Consider the following 20,245-nt stretch of genomic DNA (forward strand, 5'->3'; position numbering starts at 1 on the left):
ACACGCTGCACCGGGTACTCATTTGAGGCCGAGTCAACCTAGGGGAGGCCCAAGGCCAGTTCAGATAATCGTCACCGGTGTTGGCCGTGAGTGGGAATCAAACTCAGGTCGCCGGTTTCGCAGTGCAGTAGTGCAGCGAATACACACACACTACACACTCACACGCTCAGACGCTCAACTAGACATACACTCCAAAGACACACTCGCACACACACACAGAACTCCAGGCCAAGTGAACGGCGATGATGATGATGATCATGACGGCGGCTGCTTCAGTCCGCGTGGGCGAAGTCAACTTGCCCTTGGAGAAGCGAGAGTTTGGGGGGAGCGTGGTGGAGGGGGTGGGTGGTGGGTGGTTGGTGGGTGGGAGGGGGATGTTGTTGTTGTTGCCGCTGCAACCGGAACTTTTTCTGCCGAAACCGAGAAACGGAAACGACTCGCGCCCCCCCCCTCCCCGTAGCGAGGGGGGGGGCGGCACCGAGCGACGTTGGCGATGTTGGCGAGCGGTGCCCCCTGCTGGGCGGAGACACCGAGTCGCTGCGGTCGCTTGCCGCACCTCGCAGAGACCCCCCCCACCACCGCCTCCCGCCCACAGCCCGGACGACGATGACGACGATGAGCCCACTTCGTTGAGCTATCATCTGCGACGGGCAGGTCGCTGGTCACTTCCAAACAAACAAACAAAGGTGCCACGGAGCTCAAGGGGCTCTTACCCGGTAAAATAGGAAAGAGTTTTGGTCAGCGGTTGTGGGGTTAGCGGTTGTGGGGGTAGCGGTGGTGGCTACAGCCGTGTGGCCTTCTCTGGATGCCCAGAGATCACAAAGCATCGGCCATCTCATCTCCCTGGCCGATGCTGCACGCGCAGGGGGGAGGAGGGGGGGGTAGAGGCGGAGGAGGGGGCGTAGAGGATGAGGGGAGGAGCAGGGGAGGAGGGGGGGTAGAGGAGGAGGAGGGGGGGGAGGAAGGGGGGGGGGGAGGAGGGGGGGGGTGGAGGAATAGGGGGGTAGAGCGGGAGGAGGAGGGGTGGAGGAGGAGGATGGGGTGGAAGAGGAGGGGGGGGAGGAGGTGGGGGTGGAGTAGGAGGATTGGAGGAGGAAGGGGGGTTGGAGGAGGAGGGGGGGTAGAGGAGGAGGGTGGGGTTGAAGAGGAGGGGGGCGTGGAGGAAGAGGGGGGGTAGAGCGGGTGGAGGGTGGGGTGGAAGAGGAGCGGGGTTGGAGGAGGAGGGGGGGGTAGAGGAGGAGGGGGGAGGGGGGGGTGGAGGAGGAGGGGGGGTGGAGCGGGAGGAGGATGGGGTGGAAGAGGAGGGGGATGGAGGAAGAGGGGGGGGTGGAGGGTGAGCGAGCGAACTCACTGGTAATCATGTCGGGCAGGGCCTTGTACTGCTGGAACTGGCAGAACGACTTCTCCAGCATGTACTCGGGGTTGATCTCCTCGACGCGCAGCAGGTTCAGCACCATGTTGTACGTCAGGTGGAAGGCGCTGTTCAGGGGGTCCGGCAGCCCCTGGGGGAGCGGGGGCACAGATGATCGGGGGGGGTGGGGGGCGGCAAGAAAAGCCGGTCCGTCAAGAGACAAACCGTGATTTTAAAGATTTTACTTCTCCAGGAGAACCACGCTGAGTCGGTCAGGGTTCCTTTTAAGGAGGGTGCCTGTCGCTGCTGCACAAGCGGCGGAGTTCACAGACGCGGCAAGCGGCGGTAGTTTTGCAATCGGGAGGCGATGCCTGCTCAGAGATCCACCACCGGAACAAATTTGCAGGTATTTTTTTTTTCAATGTATTTCATTTCGGTGAATTTGGACCCACACGGCCTACACCGACGATGACCCGGCGTGGAATGGAGGTGGTCAGAGAGCGGCGCTGACACCAGCGAGAAGCTTCATTCGGCTCAACTCCAGCCGCATGGCAGAGCGGGTGGGGGAGTGCTGCCCCCCCCGCTCTGCTGGGATGTCACGGGTAGCTCTGTGATGTCCGCTTCTGGGGACTGTTCGCAAACACCAAGGGTGGCGCAGCACTCGACCAGAGAGGCAAATGGATTCTTTGGGTCTCACGGGGGGGAGGGGGGGATCCAGAGATCTTATGAATCTTCGTGCGATCTGCCAATCGCGCGCCCCCTAAAAATGGCAAGTCACAGACTGCCGTGCATCGCCACCATCACGGCCACCGTCATTACCACCACCACCACCACCACCCCCCACCATCACCACCATGACCATCACCACCACCACCCACCACCATCACCACCATGACCATCACCACCATTACTACCACCACCCCCATCACCACCACCATCACTACCACCACCCCCGCCATCACCACCATCACTACCACCACCCCCGCAACCACCATCACCGCCACCACCACCACCACCACCACCACCCCTGCCATCACCACCATCACTACCACAAGCCCCGCCATCACCGCAGCCACCACCACCATCGTCACTACCACCGCCATCACCATCACTACCACCACCCCCGCCACCACCACCATCATCATCACAACCCCCGCCACCGCCACCACTTTGTCCCACCTTGAGCAAGGCCTTGCCGATGGCCGGGTTGAGTTTCTCGTCCACCATGAGGATGACGATGCCGCGATCGTCCATCCCGCGGCGTCCCGCTCGCCCCGACATCTGGATATACTCGCCCGAAGATATCTGCCGCGAGAAGATGGTGGGGGGAGGGGTGGGGGGGGAAGGTGGGGGGAGGGGTGGGGGGGGGGAGGTGGGGGGGGGGTTAGCGAGGCACGCGCGCACAAACGCACGTTCGGGAAAAATCACGGCACGTTCCGGATGACGACGACCGGAAGCTGTGGGGGCTATCGGAGTCAGAATAAATGTTTTTGTAACTGCGGGAGGAATATTCTTTGGGTCTTTCGGTCAAGTCCCGTAACTGCGGCGTTCCGATCACAACGCGCGCGTTCGTCGTCAAATGTTCGTCGTCAAATGATGACGAACGTTTTGTTATTTTCTTTCGACCTATCGGCATGACTTTACCAAAAGACCAAAAGAACATGAATTCCTGCAATCACAAAAGCTTTAGGGGCACGGGGTCAGAACGTTCCAAACAACAAACAAGACACAAACCACAGGAGCAGTGCAAAGTACCAGAAAGGTAAACCAATCACCCAGACACATACAAATACACCAACTAAACCATCGCTGCCCTACCAGGCAAAGCCCCGTCACCGAGGTTGTTAACTTGTTTTCCCGAAGAAACCTGCCCACCACCACAAACGATGATGGCCGCTAAACAAATCGGGCCCCCATCGTTTTCACATTAACAGGAGCAAAATTATCGACATCATCTCAAAGCACACGTTTACCGAATGTTGGGGGAGGAGGTAATAAGATAACCCGTAAAAGAAAGTTTTTCACTATAAATCCTTTATATGCGTGGCGGCTAGAGTCCTCTCGTCCTCTGGCTTGAGATGGCTGCCACCTATGGGTCAGATGATTGCATGGCAGCATTAAGCAATTGGTAATTAAATATAATATTTTTGTCCTAAAACGTGTAGAATTTTGGAACCAATTTTATTAATTGTCACGCACAACGAGTCTGTGTAAAAAATGTCAGCTCGATTGGATCACGGGAAGTGGGTTAAAAAACGACCGAAAGATTTGCACGGTCGTAAGCAAGCAAGCAAGTGAACTTAATATAAAGGATTTAAAAAACGGGCAGGGTGGCTCGGTGGGTAGCAGAGAGCGCGGCGTAGCCTGCTGACACGCCGTGCCAGCCCGCACGGCCACACCGACATTTCTTGAACAGGGAAATTGAGTTGTCCGGGTCCAGCCGTTTTAATACAGGCGGCAAACATCACCAATTGCGTCAATTTGTTTGCGTTTCTCCCCGGTGATGGAACTTTGTCGGATAAGGGGCACGGGGTGACCAATAAGGTCTGAATTGGTCTGTCATAAGGTAGGGCTCTGGTAAGGAGTTGACAGGTTTGTAGTGATGTATAGTAGTGTAGTGTATAGTGTAGTGTAGAGCAGTGTAGTGTATAGTAGCGTACCTGTCAACCCATATGGGTTTCCACGTATTCTTATAAGGAAAGAAATTGAGTTTTCAGGTCCATACGGCGTACAGCCGTTTCAATCGGGCATACAAAATGTGTCTGTGTTTGTGTGTTTCTCCCTTGTGATGAGAGTTTAGAGGATGAACGTTGGGATTTATAAGGGCACGGGGTGACCAATGAGGTCTGCATTGGTCAGTAATAAGGTAGGGTACTGATAAGGGGTTGACTGATCTGTAGTGGTGAGTGTACTAGTGGTGAGTGTACTAGTGGTGAGTGTACGAGTTCAACGCGACGGCAACTTGACGCTCAAATTTCCCTCTTCGTCGTACCGATGGCATCTCTACGAGAGCCGTCCTATCGTGCGCACCTCCCCGATCAGCACGGTTGGCTACGTACGGTGCGAAAGAAGTTCACCATACGTACGCACGTAGAGTCACGGCCCACCTCCCCCCACGGATCAACACGCGAGGGGGCTGACGGGGCAGAGCCGATGCATAAAACGCTTCCCCCGCCTCAAATCAGGAAGCACGAGATGCACCATCATAGCGCGACGGGAACATCGGCGGCCTATGCATCCGGGAAGCCAACGCTCCGGGAAGCCCATTGACTCACCATCAGCGGAGGGTTTCGACCCCCCCTTCCGCAGCGTCGACAAGAGCGGGCGGGCGAGCGAGAACGCGAGCCGCCTGCCACCCGCCGATGGGCGCTGCCTCGCTCCTCAAATCGAGTTAAAGCCCCCACGCGACGAGGAAACCGCTCGTTTACTCATTAGAGGCGGGGGGGGGGGGGGAGTGGTTGGGGAGGAAATTGATCGTTTCGACTCGGGAAGGGGATAGGTGGGGGGAGGGTAGGGGGCAATTGCCCCACGCACGCCTTCATTTTTTGTTTTAAACTAACCGTCGATAAGGCAAGACGACTAAACGGCCATTCAGCTGGACACGGTTAGCATCGGGCAGCGAGGGCCTTTCTCTCTCCCGACAATTGTCAACTCGCGACGCCGCCGTTGCCGCGCGGGGGTTTCGCTCGCGAACAATCCGCGGACCGCCAACACGAGAAGCACCGATTCATCATCATTGTGGGTCGCGTGACCGAGATCTCGGCGGCCGTAACCCCCCCCGGCACAACGTGAAAATATTATCTTGTTAAACAAGTGAGGAACTAACGCTCTAAACCCCCCCCCACCCACCACTCTCTCTCCCTCCCTCCGAAAGGTGTTAATCAAACGCAAACAGTCCGCGCGGAAAATATCCTTCACCCGCGGCGGCCTCGCAGTTCCCCTTCCACGGCCGCACGCTCCGACCTCTCTCGCGAGGTCGTCTCCCTCGCCGCCACCGCCCCCCCCCCCCACGCCACCGCCGTTTTAAAATTGAGACGAATTCCAGAGCGCAGAGGTGCGGTGTAGGGAGCTGCGGCGATTGCGGTGGTGGTGGAGGCCGTCCTACTCTCCCCGCTAGACAGCACAACGACCACAAACTTAAAACTATTTTTTATTTTACCAGGTTGAGGCCCACTGAGCTGTATAGAGGCTCTTTTTTTTCAGAAGCGACCCACCCAACACAAATGAGAAATCAACTAAGTGGCTTATCGCGTGTAAATGTACATTGCTCTAAAACGCGTGGCGATGTCGATTCTAAATGTGGGGGGGGGAAAGCGGAGGGGGCCCGGAGAAAAATCCACGCGACCAGGCGAGGTCGTTCACATCTCGCCAATGTGGCACCCACCGCCACAGCCCGACCTACCCAGCGGAAGTCCTTGCCGTCGAACTTGCGCGCGTTGGTGAAGAGCACGGTGCGCGCCGGCATGTTGATGCCCATGGCGAACGTCTCCGTGGCAAACAGCGCCTGCACGCACACACGCACACGCACGCACGCACACACACACACACACGCACACACACGCATGCACGTACGCACACACACACACACACGCACACACACACGCGCCGCACGCACGCACACACACACGCGCACGCACGCACACACACACACACACGCATGCACGCACGCACACACGCACACACACACGCATGCACGCACGCACACACATACACGCACGCACACACACGCACGGAAAGAGAAAGCTTTAACAGTCTGTTGGGGCACCTATGAAGACCGCCACGGCTCACACGAGGGGGTGGGTGGCCAGGGGATTTGTTTGTTATTGTGACCGCGTTTTTTGTTATTAATTTTTGTTCCAATTGCGGTTTGCTTCATTGCATCGCTTTCTTTTGATTTTCAGTGAGCCAGAGGTCAACTCCTGCGAATGAGACTCCAACATCCTGGGCTCTAGAGTTCCCACCTGCAGGTTAAATAAAATAAACTTGAACTCACTCGCTCAATCACAACTTCTAACTCAATCATTCACCCACTCACCCACCATCTTGCCCACCCATTCATCCACTTATCCACCCACCCATTCATGCACTCACCCACCCACCCATTCCTCCACTCATCCACTCACTCACCCACCCACCTATCCACCCACCCACCCATTCATCCACTCATCCACTCACCCACCCACTCACCCATTCATCCACTCACTCACTCACCCACCCACTCACTCACTCACTCACCCACTCACTCACTCACCCACTCACTCACCCACCCACCCACCCACCCACCCACCCACCCACCCACCCACTCACCCACCCACCCACTCACCCAACCACCCACTCACTCACTCACCCACTCACTCACCCACCCACCCACTCACCCACCCACCCACCCACTCATCCACCCACTCACTCACCCACTCACTTACCCACCCACCCACCCATTCACGCACTCACTCACCCACCCACGCACTCACCCACCCACCCACTCATCCACTCACCCAACCACCCACTCACTCACTCACCCACTCACTCACCCACCCACGCACTCACCCACCCACCCACTCATCCACTCACCCAACCACCCACTCACTCACTCACCCATTCACCCATTCATGCACTCACCCACCCACCCACACCACTCACTCACCCATTCACCCACCCAACACTTGCGAATGAGCCTCGCACCTCCGATCAGCACGGTTGGCTACGTACGGTGTGAAACGAGCTCAAACATGCACGTACACACGTACATGCAGACTCCTACATCCCGGTCCCTTGGAGCTCTCACTCAGGTTCAACAAATTCACCGTGAGCTCGCCGCGGCCTCGTCTCACCTTGATGAGGCCCTCCGAGAAGAGGATCTCGATGGTCTCCTTGAGGATGGGCAGCAGGCCCCCGTGGTGGATGCCGATGCCTCTCCTGAGCAGGGGCAGCACGTGCTCCACCTGCGACGGGGCGCACGGATGTTTGTACGGATGTAGAACTTCTTTCGCACCGTACGTAGCCAACAGTGGTAATCAGAGTGCTGCTCGTGGCCTGTACTCGCAGCAAGCGTGCCAATAAAAAAGTTTGAGGAAGTGAAACCCACGGAACTCCCTCGCTCCCTCTCTGTCTCTCACCTGCGGCAGTTTCTTGTCCTCGTCGGACAAGCAGTCGATGGCGTTGGTGAACACCTCATCCACCAGCTTCTTCTCATCGTCTGCACCCGACACGGTGGGGGGAGGATGTTGGCGGTGAGCAACGGCTGAGCGGCGGTTTCACAAGCAACGGCGAGAAACACGGCGAGACGACCCGCAGCCACGTCCGTCTACGGATCCCAATCGGCTCGGGCTGCCCCCGTGAACCACGTGACATTCTGTCTGTCTGTGTGTGGCCACCCCCTCTCCTTCCCCCGCCCACTGTGAGGACAGACGCCGCCCCGTGCAGCAGCAGCGGCGGCGGCGAGGCCCTCGTGCGGGTCTCTACGTCCGCAGTCTCAACTCTCCTTGACAGCTGCGCTCCCGGTCTCTCCGTTCCTTCTCCGCACTTTTCCATCTCACTTCCCCCACTCCGTCGCTTCTCTCTTCCCTCTCTGCCGTCCCCTTTCTCTCCACCTCGATTCTACCCCACGTCCCCGTGGCACGGAACAAAAAGGCACGAAGCCCCGAGATCCTTGTTACAAAGCACCTGGCGGTGCTGCTGCTGCTACTACTGCTGCTGCTGCGTTGGCAGTGGCGGCACAAGCACAGCCGACCATTAATACAGGTAGGAACAGTTCCACACTGCCCACCAGGGATTATTTGTCTGTCTGTCGTGCATAGCCACGCCCTCGATTTGTATTTCATAGAACGCTTCGGGCGGGCTCAGCACCACGTGACGCGCCGCCCCACGCAGCTTGTGCCGCGTGACACGGATCGCACGAATGCGCCGTCCAACCAAGTTCCTACCTGCCCACTCCGAAGGAACGTGTTCTCGTTCAGTCAATAACGCCGTGTGTGCGTGTGCGGGGAGAGCGGTAGCGTAGCGGTTAGCAAGCTGCGTTTCAAACCCGGCGACACGAGTTCAATTCTCGCTCACGGCCAACACCCAGTGACGATCATTTGAACCGGTTCTGGGCCTCCCCTAGGTCGACTCGGCCTCAATTGAATACCCGGTGCGGTGTGTCAAAAACATCGGCACTGGGGAGACAAAGGCTTGCCACCCACCCCCCTCGCGTGCCGTTCCGGCCTTCATAGGAGCAACTCGCTCAAAGCAGCACTTGCCCCAACAGTCTCTTAAGGCTACGCGGGGGATCTTTGCCTGTGCCTGTGTGTGGATTTAAACGCGGCCGCACCTGTGTTGAAGTCCAGCTTGGTCATCTGCATGGCGTAGGCCTCGCAATCTTTCTTGCTGAAGCTGAAGATGATGACCGGCTGGAAGTTCCTCTCCATGATCATCTTGACGATCTTGAACACGTTGCAGGGGCCTGCTCTCGGTGTGGGGGGGGGGGGGCGGGGGAGGAACGACGGGGGGGGGGGGATGACGACGGCGCGTGGTGGCGTCGTTGCTTGCGGCGGAAGCACGGAATGCGACGAAACCGCGACGTTTCAGAAAATAAAAACGACGTTTCCGCACTCAGGCGGCCGCGAAATCGAACTCGGTCCGCCGGGTTCGTAGCGCGGCTCGCGAAGCGCTACGCCACCGCCCCCCCCCCTTCCCGTACGCAAGCGGACTCACCCTTGGTGCCCCCCTTCCGCCCCTTCTGGTCGCCCTTGGCCAGGTCCCCCATGTCCCGCAGAACCTGCATGGCCGAGCTGAAGTTGTCCTCGCGGAATTCGCCCTTGGGGACGGTGGGTGGGGGGGGAGAGGCGGCAGGCACAAAGACACAAGTCGGGGTGAGAGTGAATCGTCACTCGCACGACAGCCCCGCCGCCGGTGGAAATTCTACATCCCTACGGCGGGGGGGGTGGGGGTGGGGTGGGAGCGGGGGGGGGGGGGCGGGGGGAGCCAGAGGACGACACGGACCGAATCTTAACTCAGGCGTTGAGGCCTACGTCGAAATCTCCCACAATGCAGCACACATCGTCGGGGCTCGGAAGTGGAGCAGGGCTGAGTCTGGATCGTGCGCGAATGGGCACCCATCACGAGTTACGGCCGTTAACAAGGCTGCGGGGGCGTGTCGTTGTACTGTACTCCCGTGCTCCCGCGCCTTTTGCTCTCCGCTTTAACCAATCCACTTTGTCCAATCCGTACAACGTTCGCCATCGGCGTGGGATGGACGGCCCCCCGTCCAGGAGCGGACTGGCAAGCAGTCTGGATCCAGGATCAGATTCCGTGTAGCTTGGAGCAAGGATTCATTTCAGTTCAGACCCAAGATATTTACGATCCGTCCCGGAAAAACCAACACGGCCTGGATAAATGATGGGCCACCTCGGTGAGCTATCATTTGTGGCGAGGTCGCTTCTGAAAAATATGCTAATAACTCAGTGGGCTTTGCCTGGCAGGATGGGGATGGTTTAGTTGTGTTTGTCTGGGTCTGGGTGATTTGTTTAACTTTCTTGTACTTAGCACTGCTATCGTGGTTTTGTAACCGTTTGTTGTCGTAACGTTCTTACCCCGTGCTCCGACTGGACATCTGTGATATATCTTATATAAAAGATCTTGACAGCTCATTGGATTCCTCCTGCAGTTATAAATACATTTATTCCGATGAAGGCCAATTACATCCATTGATTTCCATCTCTACGGAAAAGCGTTAGCCTCCCCCCGCCCCCACCGCCTTGCTCGCGTGAACCTTTCTCCGGGAACTCCCCGCCCCAATCAGGGACCCGAAAATCCCCGCAAATCCGGATCCGGTGCCACCCCATCACCACCGAGCCGCCCACGCAGTCCAGCGGCGTCGTCGCCGCCGTCACGCGTGGCCGTGGCCGGAGTTTACAGCGCTCGCTCACGTTCTCGTCCAAGACGAGGTGGAGGCCGTCCCCGCCCGCCGGGAAGATGTAGTGCTGCAGCGGGGTGGGGCGGTAGTCCGTGTAGACCACGTGGCACGGCTGCATGGGGGAGCGGGGGGAGGAGGAGGAGAGAGACACGGGGAGCAGGAGGATGAGGAGAGTGAGAGAAACACACACGGGGAGGAGAGACACACGTGGAGGTGGAAGCACGTGGTGGTGGAGGAGGACAGAGAGACGGTGATGTAACGCCGACCTAGTGATGAATGGTGGCTGCTGTTGTGCGTGTGTGATTGTGCATGTGGGAGCACGTGTGTGTGTGTGCGTGGGGAGCAGCAGAGGAGGGCGAGGAGGAGGAGGGGGGAGCGGAGAGGAGAGGTCAGCCAGGTGAGTGTCACTCACCTGGACGTGGAGATGACAGATCCACTCGGCGAACTGGCGAGCGTTGGGGATGGTGGCGGACAGGAACACGTAGTGCACATTGTTCGGCAGCAGGATGATCGTCTCCTCCCACACCACGCCGCGCTCTACACCCGCACAAAGATCCCCCACAGAACCTCAAGCACACTGTTGGGGCAAGGGCCGTCAGCGAGCTCCTGCGTACCGTGTTGGCCTTCGCGAGCGGGCGGGTGGTCAACGCCACACCCCGTGTACACAGCACAACGATTCCCCCATGCGGCCTACGCACAGGCTGCTGGGGCAAGTCCTATCTGCGGCACAGCTCCTAGGCTCATGAGGCCGCACGCTCGTGGCCTCTGGGTCAACACAGACACAAGCGAGCGACCTCCGGACTCACGGGTCACCGGCCGTACCTGCGTCTCTCATGTAGTGGATTTCGTCAAAGATGACCCAGGCCACCTCTCGCATGACCTCCGACCCCCTGTAGAGCATGCTTCGCAGAATCTGCGGAGAGACGGCGGGGGACACGGGGAGGTGGAGCGGAGCGAGATAACGTCGGGCTCGGGGTTAGAGGTAGTTCAAGCGTTACTGCTCGTTGCAAGAGTTAGTGTTAGAGCTAGGCTCAGCCGGGTAAGCTTATGTCCAGCCACTAGCGTCGCCCGTGGCCGCTTATGACGAGGCCAGAGAGCTGGTGGAAGGATTTGGGTGCCGGGCTCACCTCGGTGGTCATGATGAGGCAGGAGGCCGTGGGGTTGATGGTGACGTCACCGGTCATGAGGCCCACGTCACGGAACTCCTCGGACATCTCACGGTACTTCTGGTTGCTCAGCGCCTTGATGGGGCTCGTGAAGATCACGCGCTGCTTCTCGCGCAGCGCCAGCGCAATCGCGTACCTGCGCCGGGGAGCGGCGGGGCGGGGGGGTGTAGGAGGACGGCGCTTGTTAGACATTTCTACTTTATGGCAAGTCCTTGCCGAGAGCGTGGCGGTGTTCCTGCCACCCGGGAACGCTTTCCGCTCGACGCGGAATGCTCTCCTCGCGTTGTTTTTGTATCGTTTGTTGTCGTCGTAACGTTCCGATCGCCCGTGCCCCGGCTTCGAGTGTGGGGGGAAAATAAAGAGCTTCACAGCTCATCGGATTCCTCCAGTAGAAACATTCCGATTCTGTTACTTTCTTGAGCCGCGCGGCGAAGCGCGGAATGATACGGTAACGCTGGGGGCGTACCCACAGTTATTTGTCCTGCCATCTTTTCAGGAATGCATCTGCCGCTTTAAACGAGGACTCGCCGTTTGCCGACACACTCGTCGTTGTGCGTCGAGATCCACACACACAGAGGAGGTGCTTGCTGACCAACGTGTCGAATTTACTTTTGTAATTTACAAAACTAGGTAAGGCCCACTGAACTGTACAGCTCATTATTCAGAAGCGGCCTGGCTATGGAAAATGATAACTCAACGAAGTTGGCTTATCACGTGGAAATTTATAGCAGCAATGCTCTAAACGCATGGCGACGTTGATTCTAAATGTGGAGGGGAAAACCGGAGGTCCCGGAGAGAAATCCACGCGACCACGTGGAGAGAGAGAGACACCGCAAACTCAAAATATACAGCAGGCGTCAGGGGATCGAACCCACGACCTCCTGTATACCCAAGGAAGTGGGGCTAACCGTCATAACGTGGAAAACTGAAGCAGCAGCCAAATACTTAATTTGGAGCTTTTGTGACTGCAGGAATTACTCTTTGGTTCTTTCGGTAAAGTGACGTATAAAGAGAAAATAATAAATTAAATACTAGCATACGCCGTTTCGATTGCAACACAAGCAATCATCATCAGGTATAAATGAAATAGAAACACAAATCTAGAATGCATTCTCAGGAAGAACGTAATCAACCAGGTAGGGTTATGACTGTTATGTTATCCGACTCTCTGTTGTATTACATTACATTTAAATTTCGATTTCAAGCTTTCGTGACTGCAGGGATTTATCTTTTTGGTTCTTTCGGTAAAGTCACGTAGAAGGGAAATAATAAAATAATAATTATGTTTTATTTTTATTATTTCCCTTCTACATTACATTTCTAAGTATACTAGATTTGTGATTCTATTTAATTTATACCTGATGACGATTGCTTGTGTTGCAATCGAAACGTCGTATGCAAGTATTTAATTTATTATTTTCTCTTTATACGTGACTTTACCGAAAGAACCAAAGAGTAGCAGCCAAATACTCTACGAACGCAGGTCGATTCTAAAACGCGGAGGGGGGGAGAAAGAAAAGAAAAGAAAAAACCAGAGGACCCGGGAGGCAATTGGATTGGCGTGCTCGACCGAGCCGATCTGCGTGGGGCGTGTGCCGAGGGGGGGGTGGGGAGACGTACTCGGCACACACGGTCTTGCCGGCCGACGTGTGCGCCGACACGAGCACCGAGTGTCCGTTGTCGAGACACGCGATGGCCTCGCGCTGGAACGGGTCCAACACGAAGGGATACTCCTGCACGCGGGGGAAGGGGGGTGAGGTCGGGGGGGGGGGGCAAAAGTGGGGGGTGAGATGGTAACAAGCGCAAGTGACGAGGGTGTTTGTTGTATCCCCCCCCCCACCCCGTCCATCCTCTACGGCGAGCACCGGTTAGGGCCGGCACGGCGCGCAAACAGGTGGCCGGCACCACCGCGAAGAAGGCGTCATGAAGAAGGGCCATCGCCCGAAACGTCGTCTATTACATTGATTTGTACGAACGTATCGAGCGTTTATGTCATTAGTGCAGCCGCAGCAGCAGCAGCAGCACTTCGTAATATGTCACGCCCTGGTGGGGGCGAGCACGGCAGGTGCGGTATCTGTGTCGGTCGATGTTGGCTGACCCACCACGCCCGGCCACCTTTGTCTCTCCAGAGCCGATTTACACCGGGCCCCCCCCCCCAATTTTAAAAGGCCGAGTTGTCCTAGAGGAGAGGTCCGGTACGGCTTCCGATAATAATCGCCGCTGACGTTGGTCGGGCAAATCTCACTCGGGGCCACCGGGGGGAAGTAGCTCGGAGCAACGCTTGTAGAGCGCCACGGTGGCTAGGAGATGTTAACGACCTCGCCTGGTATACCGGAGGCTGTGGGTTCGATCCCAACACTGACGCCTGCTGCGTTATTAAGTGGAGTTTGCGTGCGATTCTCTCTCCCTGACGTTTAGATTATTTGGCTCCTGCTATGAATTTCCACGTGACGATGAGAAGCCACTTTCGTTGAGCTATCATTTGCAGGCCAGGTCGCTTCCGCAAAAAAAACTACATAGCTCAGTGGGTCTTACATGGAAAAAAGAAAATATAATTTTTTAGTGCGGCTAACCACGAGGCTACCGCAGGTGGGGGTGGGGGCGAGGGCTCACCTTGGCAGGAGGACCCACGCGGGGCTTCAGGGGCGTGTACTCCTCGCTGGCCGGAAGGGCGACCTGCGTCGGGCAGCGGAAAGAGTTGCGTTTCAAGTTCGTCGCACGCCCTCCGTCAAATCCGCCGACGGAATCCGGCGTTCACGAGGCTCCCCTCGCTTTGCGGTTTGTGCAATTGTGCGCGAACGGAGCTAATCTACTTCGAGCCAAACTTCGCGATGCTGCGCGGCCACGCGGTTGGGCGTGGGGACAACATTGTGTGTGTACTACTCTACGAGCTACTCGGTCTCGCTCTGCGAGTCTCTTTTTGGTTCTTTCGGTAAAGTCACGTAGGTGAAAAAATAAAATTAATAAATTAAACCACGACGTTTCCACAGCTATTTTTTTCTTGCTGTGGTTGTCACACCTGATGATGATTGCTTGTGTTGCAATCGAAACGTCGTGATTGAATTTATTTCTTTTTCTTCTCTTTTTTCACCTATGTGACTTTACCGAAAGAACCAAAGAATATGGATTCTTGCAGTCACGGAAACTTCAAATCTAGAATGAGTCTGTTTTTGTTTGGAATGCATTGACTACTACGACTACCGCGTGAAGCCATCCCTGTGGACAGATGAACCTCCGCCATGGGAACGTGGAATTTCCGCCACTGGCTCCGGACTGCCAGTGGTGACGAGGGACCATCACGTGGTGGCTTGAGCACCGAGACACTTGTGTTTGTGATCGCTGCGATTCGCCACTCGTTTATTTTCATAAACGAATCGGTTGATCACGGTCACCGTTCACTCTCGCAGGGATGGGGATTCAGAAGCGCGGGACACACTCCAGACACGTGGGAAAGGCAGCCAGAACCGGTGCCAAAACAATTGGCCCAAACTCCGTGGTCAATTACTGGGACGTTTGGTCAATTCCGTGAATGAGCGTTTCATTACGACCGTGTGAGAGGGAGTTTGTTTCAGATTAAGGAGAACCTGGATGATCAAAATGTATTTATCGCAGAGTTAGCAAAAATAGTAACGCATCATGCCAGAAACAAACTGCTTCTACGGGACAAAATTACAACAGACTTGAACATCATGTCGGCAAACAGGCTTTAAGTGTCACCAATGAAACCAGCCAGTGGAACATCACGAGGTCATCGAGCGTGACCAATTCACCCTTTCCCGGCTCCGCCGACGTACGTTTACGTCATCAGTTTTTCTTCCGATTCCGTTCCGAGTCGTCCACGTCATCGGAACTGCAGTTGCGATTGCGTTCGAAATCGAATCCATTTCGAAGGCAATCGCAAGCAACTGCAGAGACGAACGTACGAAGCGAAACGATTGGCCTGCGCAACCACAATGCCGGCCCAAGCACCCAGGCATCGGCCCGCACGATCTACGCACCTCGTGCAAGCAGCCCTCCAGCGTCTCCACTTGCACCGTCTTCACCTTCGGCATGAGGTCCGACATGCTGCGGCACAGGGGGTTCAAAGGTCACGCGTGTGCCTCGAGGGACCGGGGGAAAGAGCCTCGATTGGCGAGAGCGACCGACCCGGGTGGCCAAGATGACAATAGCAAAAACAAGCCGAGCAATGCAGAGAAGCCAAGATAATTTAAGAGAGGCGAGGAGACACAGACACACGGACGCAGTGACTCGGAACACCAAGGGGGGTGTGTGAAAATACAGAAAGACGGGAGACGTGGAGACAGATAAAGTTAGCAAGACAAGGAGACGTCAAGGCATGGCACACGTTGGCGTTACTCTTGCACGTGACGTCAAGGGATCTTTAACGTCCACTTTGAGTCGCCAGCCATGCTACGTACGGTGCTAAACAAGTCCACGACACGTACATTGAGTGAAACAAGTTGGCACGTAGCAATATTACGGTTAACACGACGCCAGCCGCGGTAATAATACAAGTGGCCAGTGGATTCAAACCTCTGCAACATGCGACAGAATATATCTTCTCTCCCCAAACGGCTCGCCATCTCAAGCACAATCCACCCACCCATCCATCTAGATTATTTGACTATTTCCACGTGATGACAAGGCACTTCGTTGAGCTATCATTAGTGGCCAAGTTACTCCCGAATAAAAATAATGAATATTTAAAAATACTTTTTTTAAACACGCTTTAATGAAATGTACCGTACTAGTAATGGCAGAACTCCACGACTCCAGGAAGTGGCCTCGAAGCTTGCCATAACGTAAGGGACCGTGGTGATTTACAGCCAACGTTAGTTGAGCGTGGACAATTAGACCCATAAAAAAGATTGTTTATAAATATATAATTTGTATTTTTAATGATAGATTCCAAGAACACAGGATGAGATGTTACTATCCTTTGTGCAAGCACTTCCAAGAGTTCATGAACAGTGAGCCTGGTGAAATTTGGGGAGCACATCGTCAGTAGTGAACCTTTGGTTCCTAGGGTGTTTCGGCCTTTTATACTATACACCCTCCCCAAAGGCGGCCAGCGACAGGGTGATCAATCCTACGCTTGCGTCCCATTCCCAATTAGTCATAGGAGTTGCCTTGTTGTTGATAGCCAACATCCCATGGGACTATGCATGGCAAGGGCATCCTCCTCCCAGAGTCAAGCATTGTTGACTGCATACCTCCTGGCCCTCTCACTTTGGGGCCCAGCTGGGGTTATTCCTCTTCATCCAGAGCCACTGACTGCTGCCTTCTGCCGCCTCCGATACAGCTCTGATTGCCGAACGCTGGCTCTGGCCCTTAATTCCCAGGTCTCTAAGCAGTCTGGTTGTAGATGTTGCCACAAAACCTCTGCAGCCTACCTCCACTGGTCGGACTTCTGTGTTCCAGCCATGATGCCGTACTTCGGCAGCTAGATCGGCATAGCGCAGATGTTTTCGCTCATAAGCCTCATCTACTGAGTCCTCCCAGGGTACTGTGAGCTCAATGATGAAGACCTTCTTGAGAGAACGGGACCAGAGCACCATGTCAGGTCTTAGGGTGGTGGTTGTGATCTCCGGAGGAAACACAAGTTGCCGGCCAATGTCAGCTAGCATTTTCCAGTCGCGGGCCAAGCGCAGCTGGTCTCGCTCTAATGGTGTAGAGCCGCTCTTCGGTGGTTTAGTCCATTCGCGGACAAAGGTCGTCCGTAAGGGGTGTGATGCTGCTGGGGGTGGTGGTAGGGAGTTGGTGGCAGCTCGCTTGTCCTCCAGGGCGGACGCAAGGTTTTTAAGGACTTGGTTGTGACGCCAAGTGTAGCGTCCTTGGGTGAGGCTTGTTTTACACCCTGTGAGAATGTGCCTGAGGTTGGCTGGCATGGAACAGAGTGCACAGTCCGGATCTTCACCATACTATTGGTGAAGATTAACTGGTGTTGGAAGGACGTCATATGTTGCTCTGATGGAAAAGCTCAACCGCCTCGCTTCCATGGCCCACAGATCCTTCCAGTATTGTCATCAGTATGACATAAGTATACCAAGTTTGCAGTCGATACGACATTGGGAAGTGGCTAAAAATGTAGTGACAAGATTTGAGGATATGACAACAGACAGAGTGAGTTAAATAAAAGTGTGTTAAATAGCTCAGTGGGCCTGCCCTGGCAAAATAAAAAGTTGAGTTAAAAGTTAATTAATTTATTTACCTTTGATATACGTTGTACTCCTGACAACGATTGCTTGTGTTGCAATCGAAACGTTGTAAGCTATTATTTTTAAATCGAAATTTATTCTGATTCTGCTATAATTCACGTGGAATCCCTCCCTCCCTCCCCTCCCACCCCCCCTCCCATCCATCCAATCCATCCGTCCCATCCCTCTATCCACCATCTATCTTTTCGATGGTGGATAGAGGGATGGGTTGAAAACTAATTTATTTAAAACTGCTTTTTGCTGCGTTCAGTTTCTTGTCCTTCCCCCGCACCTCCGATGAGCACGGTCAGCTACGTACGGCGGTGCGAAAGAAGTTCAACATACAGTACATACACAGAGACCCATAGACTCACACATAAACTCAAAGACTCGTCACACAGAGACCCATGGACTCGCACAGTTCACCTTCACAACACCACACGCATTCAGAATCAGAATCATTCCAATCCATCCATCCACATCAATCCTTCCCCGCAACGTTAATCAAATCTCTCCACCCGAGACCCTCAGGGTGGGGCCCACCAGGCCCCACGGTGCGCTCACTTGGAATCCTCCGAGAGCTTGATCTTCTTGCTGAGCGGGGCATTGTCCACCACCGCCGTCGGCTCGGCCTCCTCAACCTCTCGCTTGCCTCGCTCCCCTCTGCCGCTCGTCCCGGCTTTCGAGCCGCGGACATTCCTCCTGGCAGGGGAGAAAACGCGGGCCAAGGTTGGTGATCGCCGATCCATCTGGAGGCCAAACCCCCCGAGGCTGGACGCCATGGTGGCGAGGAGATGTTAGAACTACCTCGCCTGGTATACAGGAGGTCGTGGGTTCAATCCAGACCCTAAAGGCCTGCTGTATATTTAGAGTTTGCGTCTCTCTCATCATCATCATCACGGTGGCGAGGAGATGTTAACTACCTCGCCTGGTATACAGGAGGTCGTGGGTTCAATCCAGACCCTGAAGGCCTGCTGTATATTTAGAGTTTGTGTCGCTCTCATCATCATCATCACGGTGGCGAGGAGATGTTAACTACCTCGCCTGGTATACAGGAGGTCGTGGGTTCGATCCAGACCGTGAAGACCTGCTGGAAATTTGGAGTCTGCGTCTCTCTCTCCCGTATCATCACGGTGGCGAGGCGATGTTAACTACCTCGCCTGGTATAGAGGAGGTCGTGGGTTCGATCCAGACCGTAAAGACCTGCTGCATATTTGGAGTCTGCGTCTCTCTCATCATCATCATCATCACGGTGGCTAGGAGATGTTAACTACCTCGCCTGGTATACAGGAGGTCGTGGGTTCGATCCCGACCGTGACGCCTGCTGTGTAATTAATACTGGACAAAGGTCTGGTTGATACCCGCTTGCAGTAACTTCCATCTCGGGCGAGCAACAACTCAACTAAAAACCAAACTTCTTACTTTACCAGGTAAGGCACACCGAGCTACATAGCTCTTTTTCAGAAGCGACCTGGCCACAAATGATTCCTCAGCGAAGCGGCTTATCGTCATGTGGACATTTATAGCAGCCAAATATACTCTAAAACGCGCGATGTTGATTCTAAATGTGGAGGAAAAAAATCCACGCGACCACGGGGAGAGATGAGAGACGCAAACTCCAAATATACAGCAGCAGCAGGCGTCAGGGTCAGGATCGAACCCACCACCTCCTGTATACCGGGCGAGGTAGTTAACATCTCATAGCCACCGTGATAATGATGAGAGAGACACAAACTCCAAATATACAGCAGGCGTTCAGGGTCGGGATCGAACCCACGACCTCCTGTACACCTGGCGAGGTAGTCAACATCTCCTAGCCACCGTGATGATGATGATGAGAGATGCAAACTCCAAATATACAGCAGGCGTCAGGGTCGGGATCGAACCCACGACCTCCTGTACACCTGGCGAGGTAGTTAACATCTCCTAGCCATCGTGATGATGAGAGATGCAAACTCCAAATATACAGCAGGCGTCAAGGTCGGGATCGAACCCACGACCTCCTGTACACCTGGCGAGGTAGTTAACATCTCCTAGCCACCGTGATGATGATGAGGAACACGAAGGATCACATCCATTGCCGTCATCATTTCGGACTGTAAGACCCCCCCCCCCACAGCCCCCCTGTAGTTTCAAGCAAATTGTTTGCGTCTTATAATCCGGTGAACGTGGGCTCACGCGAGGCCGGATCGTCACCACGCCGCCGGTACCAGGCTAGGTGCACACTTGAACCGGCGCGAGCGGGTTTACCCCCCCTCTCCGTGCCAGGCTAGGTGCACGCCGCCGACCATGCGTGGCAAGCGCAGTGCGAGCGACGTTACCCACCCACGTGGTCACGTGTACGCACTGTACACACGGTTATTACTGTACGCGTGCCCGCGTGTGAGTGAGAGAAGCTGCAGTCGCCACTCAACTCTGCTCGGCCGCCGCCGCCTCCTCCTCTGCCTCCTCCTCCTGCTGTGGCTCCTCCTGCGGCTCCCGGGAGCCGCTGCGGGGACTCCGCCGCCTCGAAGACGGCGAAGAGATCATCAGCGAAGTCGGCCATCGCGACCAGGGCCCACGCAGCGGGTCTCGGAGCGGGCGGCCCGGCGCACCTGCTCTCCTATTGGTCGGCGCGCGGTCACGTGCTCCGTCTTTC

At 55.5% G+C, this 20,245-nt stretch overlaps 1 protein-coding gene across 1 annotated transcript in view; it reads right to left on the reverse strand.

The window, feature by feature from the left end:
• The window catches only part of MTREX (Mtr4 exosome RNA helicase), a 98,199-nt gene extending 78,001 nt beyond the window's left edge, over nt 1-20,198 (reverse strand). The window contains exons 1-16 of the mRNA XM_061577354.1: nt 20,022-20,198; nt 18,172-18,309; nt 15,409-15,475; nt 14,024-14,086; nt 13,031-13,143; nt 11,372-11,546; nt 11,067-11,157; nt 10,657-10,781; nt 10,258-10,356; nt 9,044-9,146; nt 8,661-8,792; nt 7,468-7,547; nt 7,183-7,293; nt 5,754-5,855; nt 2,531-2,656; nt 1,352-1,502 (exon numbers count right to left, since the gene is read on the reverse strand). Of these exons, the coding sequence (XP_061433338.1) occupies nt 1,352-1,502; nt 2,531-2,656; nt 5,754-5,855; nt 7,183-7,293; nt 7,468-7,547; nt 8,661-8,792; nt 9,044-9,146; nt 10,258-10,356; nt 10,657-10,781; nt 11,067-11,157; nt 11,372-11,546; nt 13,031-13,143; nt 14,024-14,086; nt 15,409-15,475; nt 18,172-18,309; nt 20,022-20,152 (1,807 nt within the window). The 5' untranslated portion in view covers nt 20,153-20,198. The remainder of the gene's footprint in view (nt 1-1,351; nt 1,503-2,530; nt 2,657-5,753; nt 5,856-7,182; nt 7,294-7,467; nt 7,548-8,660; nt 8,793-9,043; nt 9,147-10,257; nt 10,357-10,656; nt 10,782-11,066; nt 11,158-11,371; nt 11,547-13,030; nt 13,144-14,023; nt 14,087-15,408; nt 15,476-18,171; nt 18,310-20,021) is intronic.
• Nucleotides 20,199-20,245: the final 47 nt, after the last annotated feature.

This window comes from Lethenteron reissneri, chromosome 64 (genome assembly GCF_015708825.2).
Source record: "Lethenteron reissneri isolate LAM-NWPU_2019-01 chromosome 64, ASM1570882v1, whole genome shotgun sequence".
Lineage (NCBI taxonomy): Eukaryota > Metazoa > Chordata > Hyperoartia > Petromyzontiformes > Petromyzontidae > Lethenteron > Lethenteron reissneri.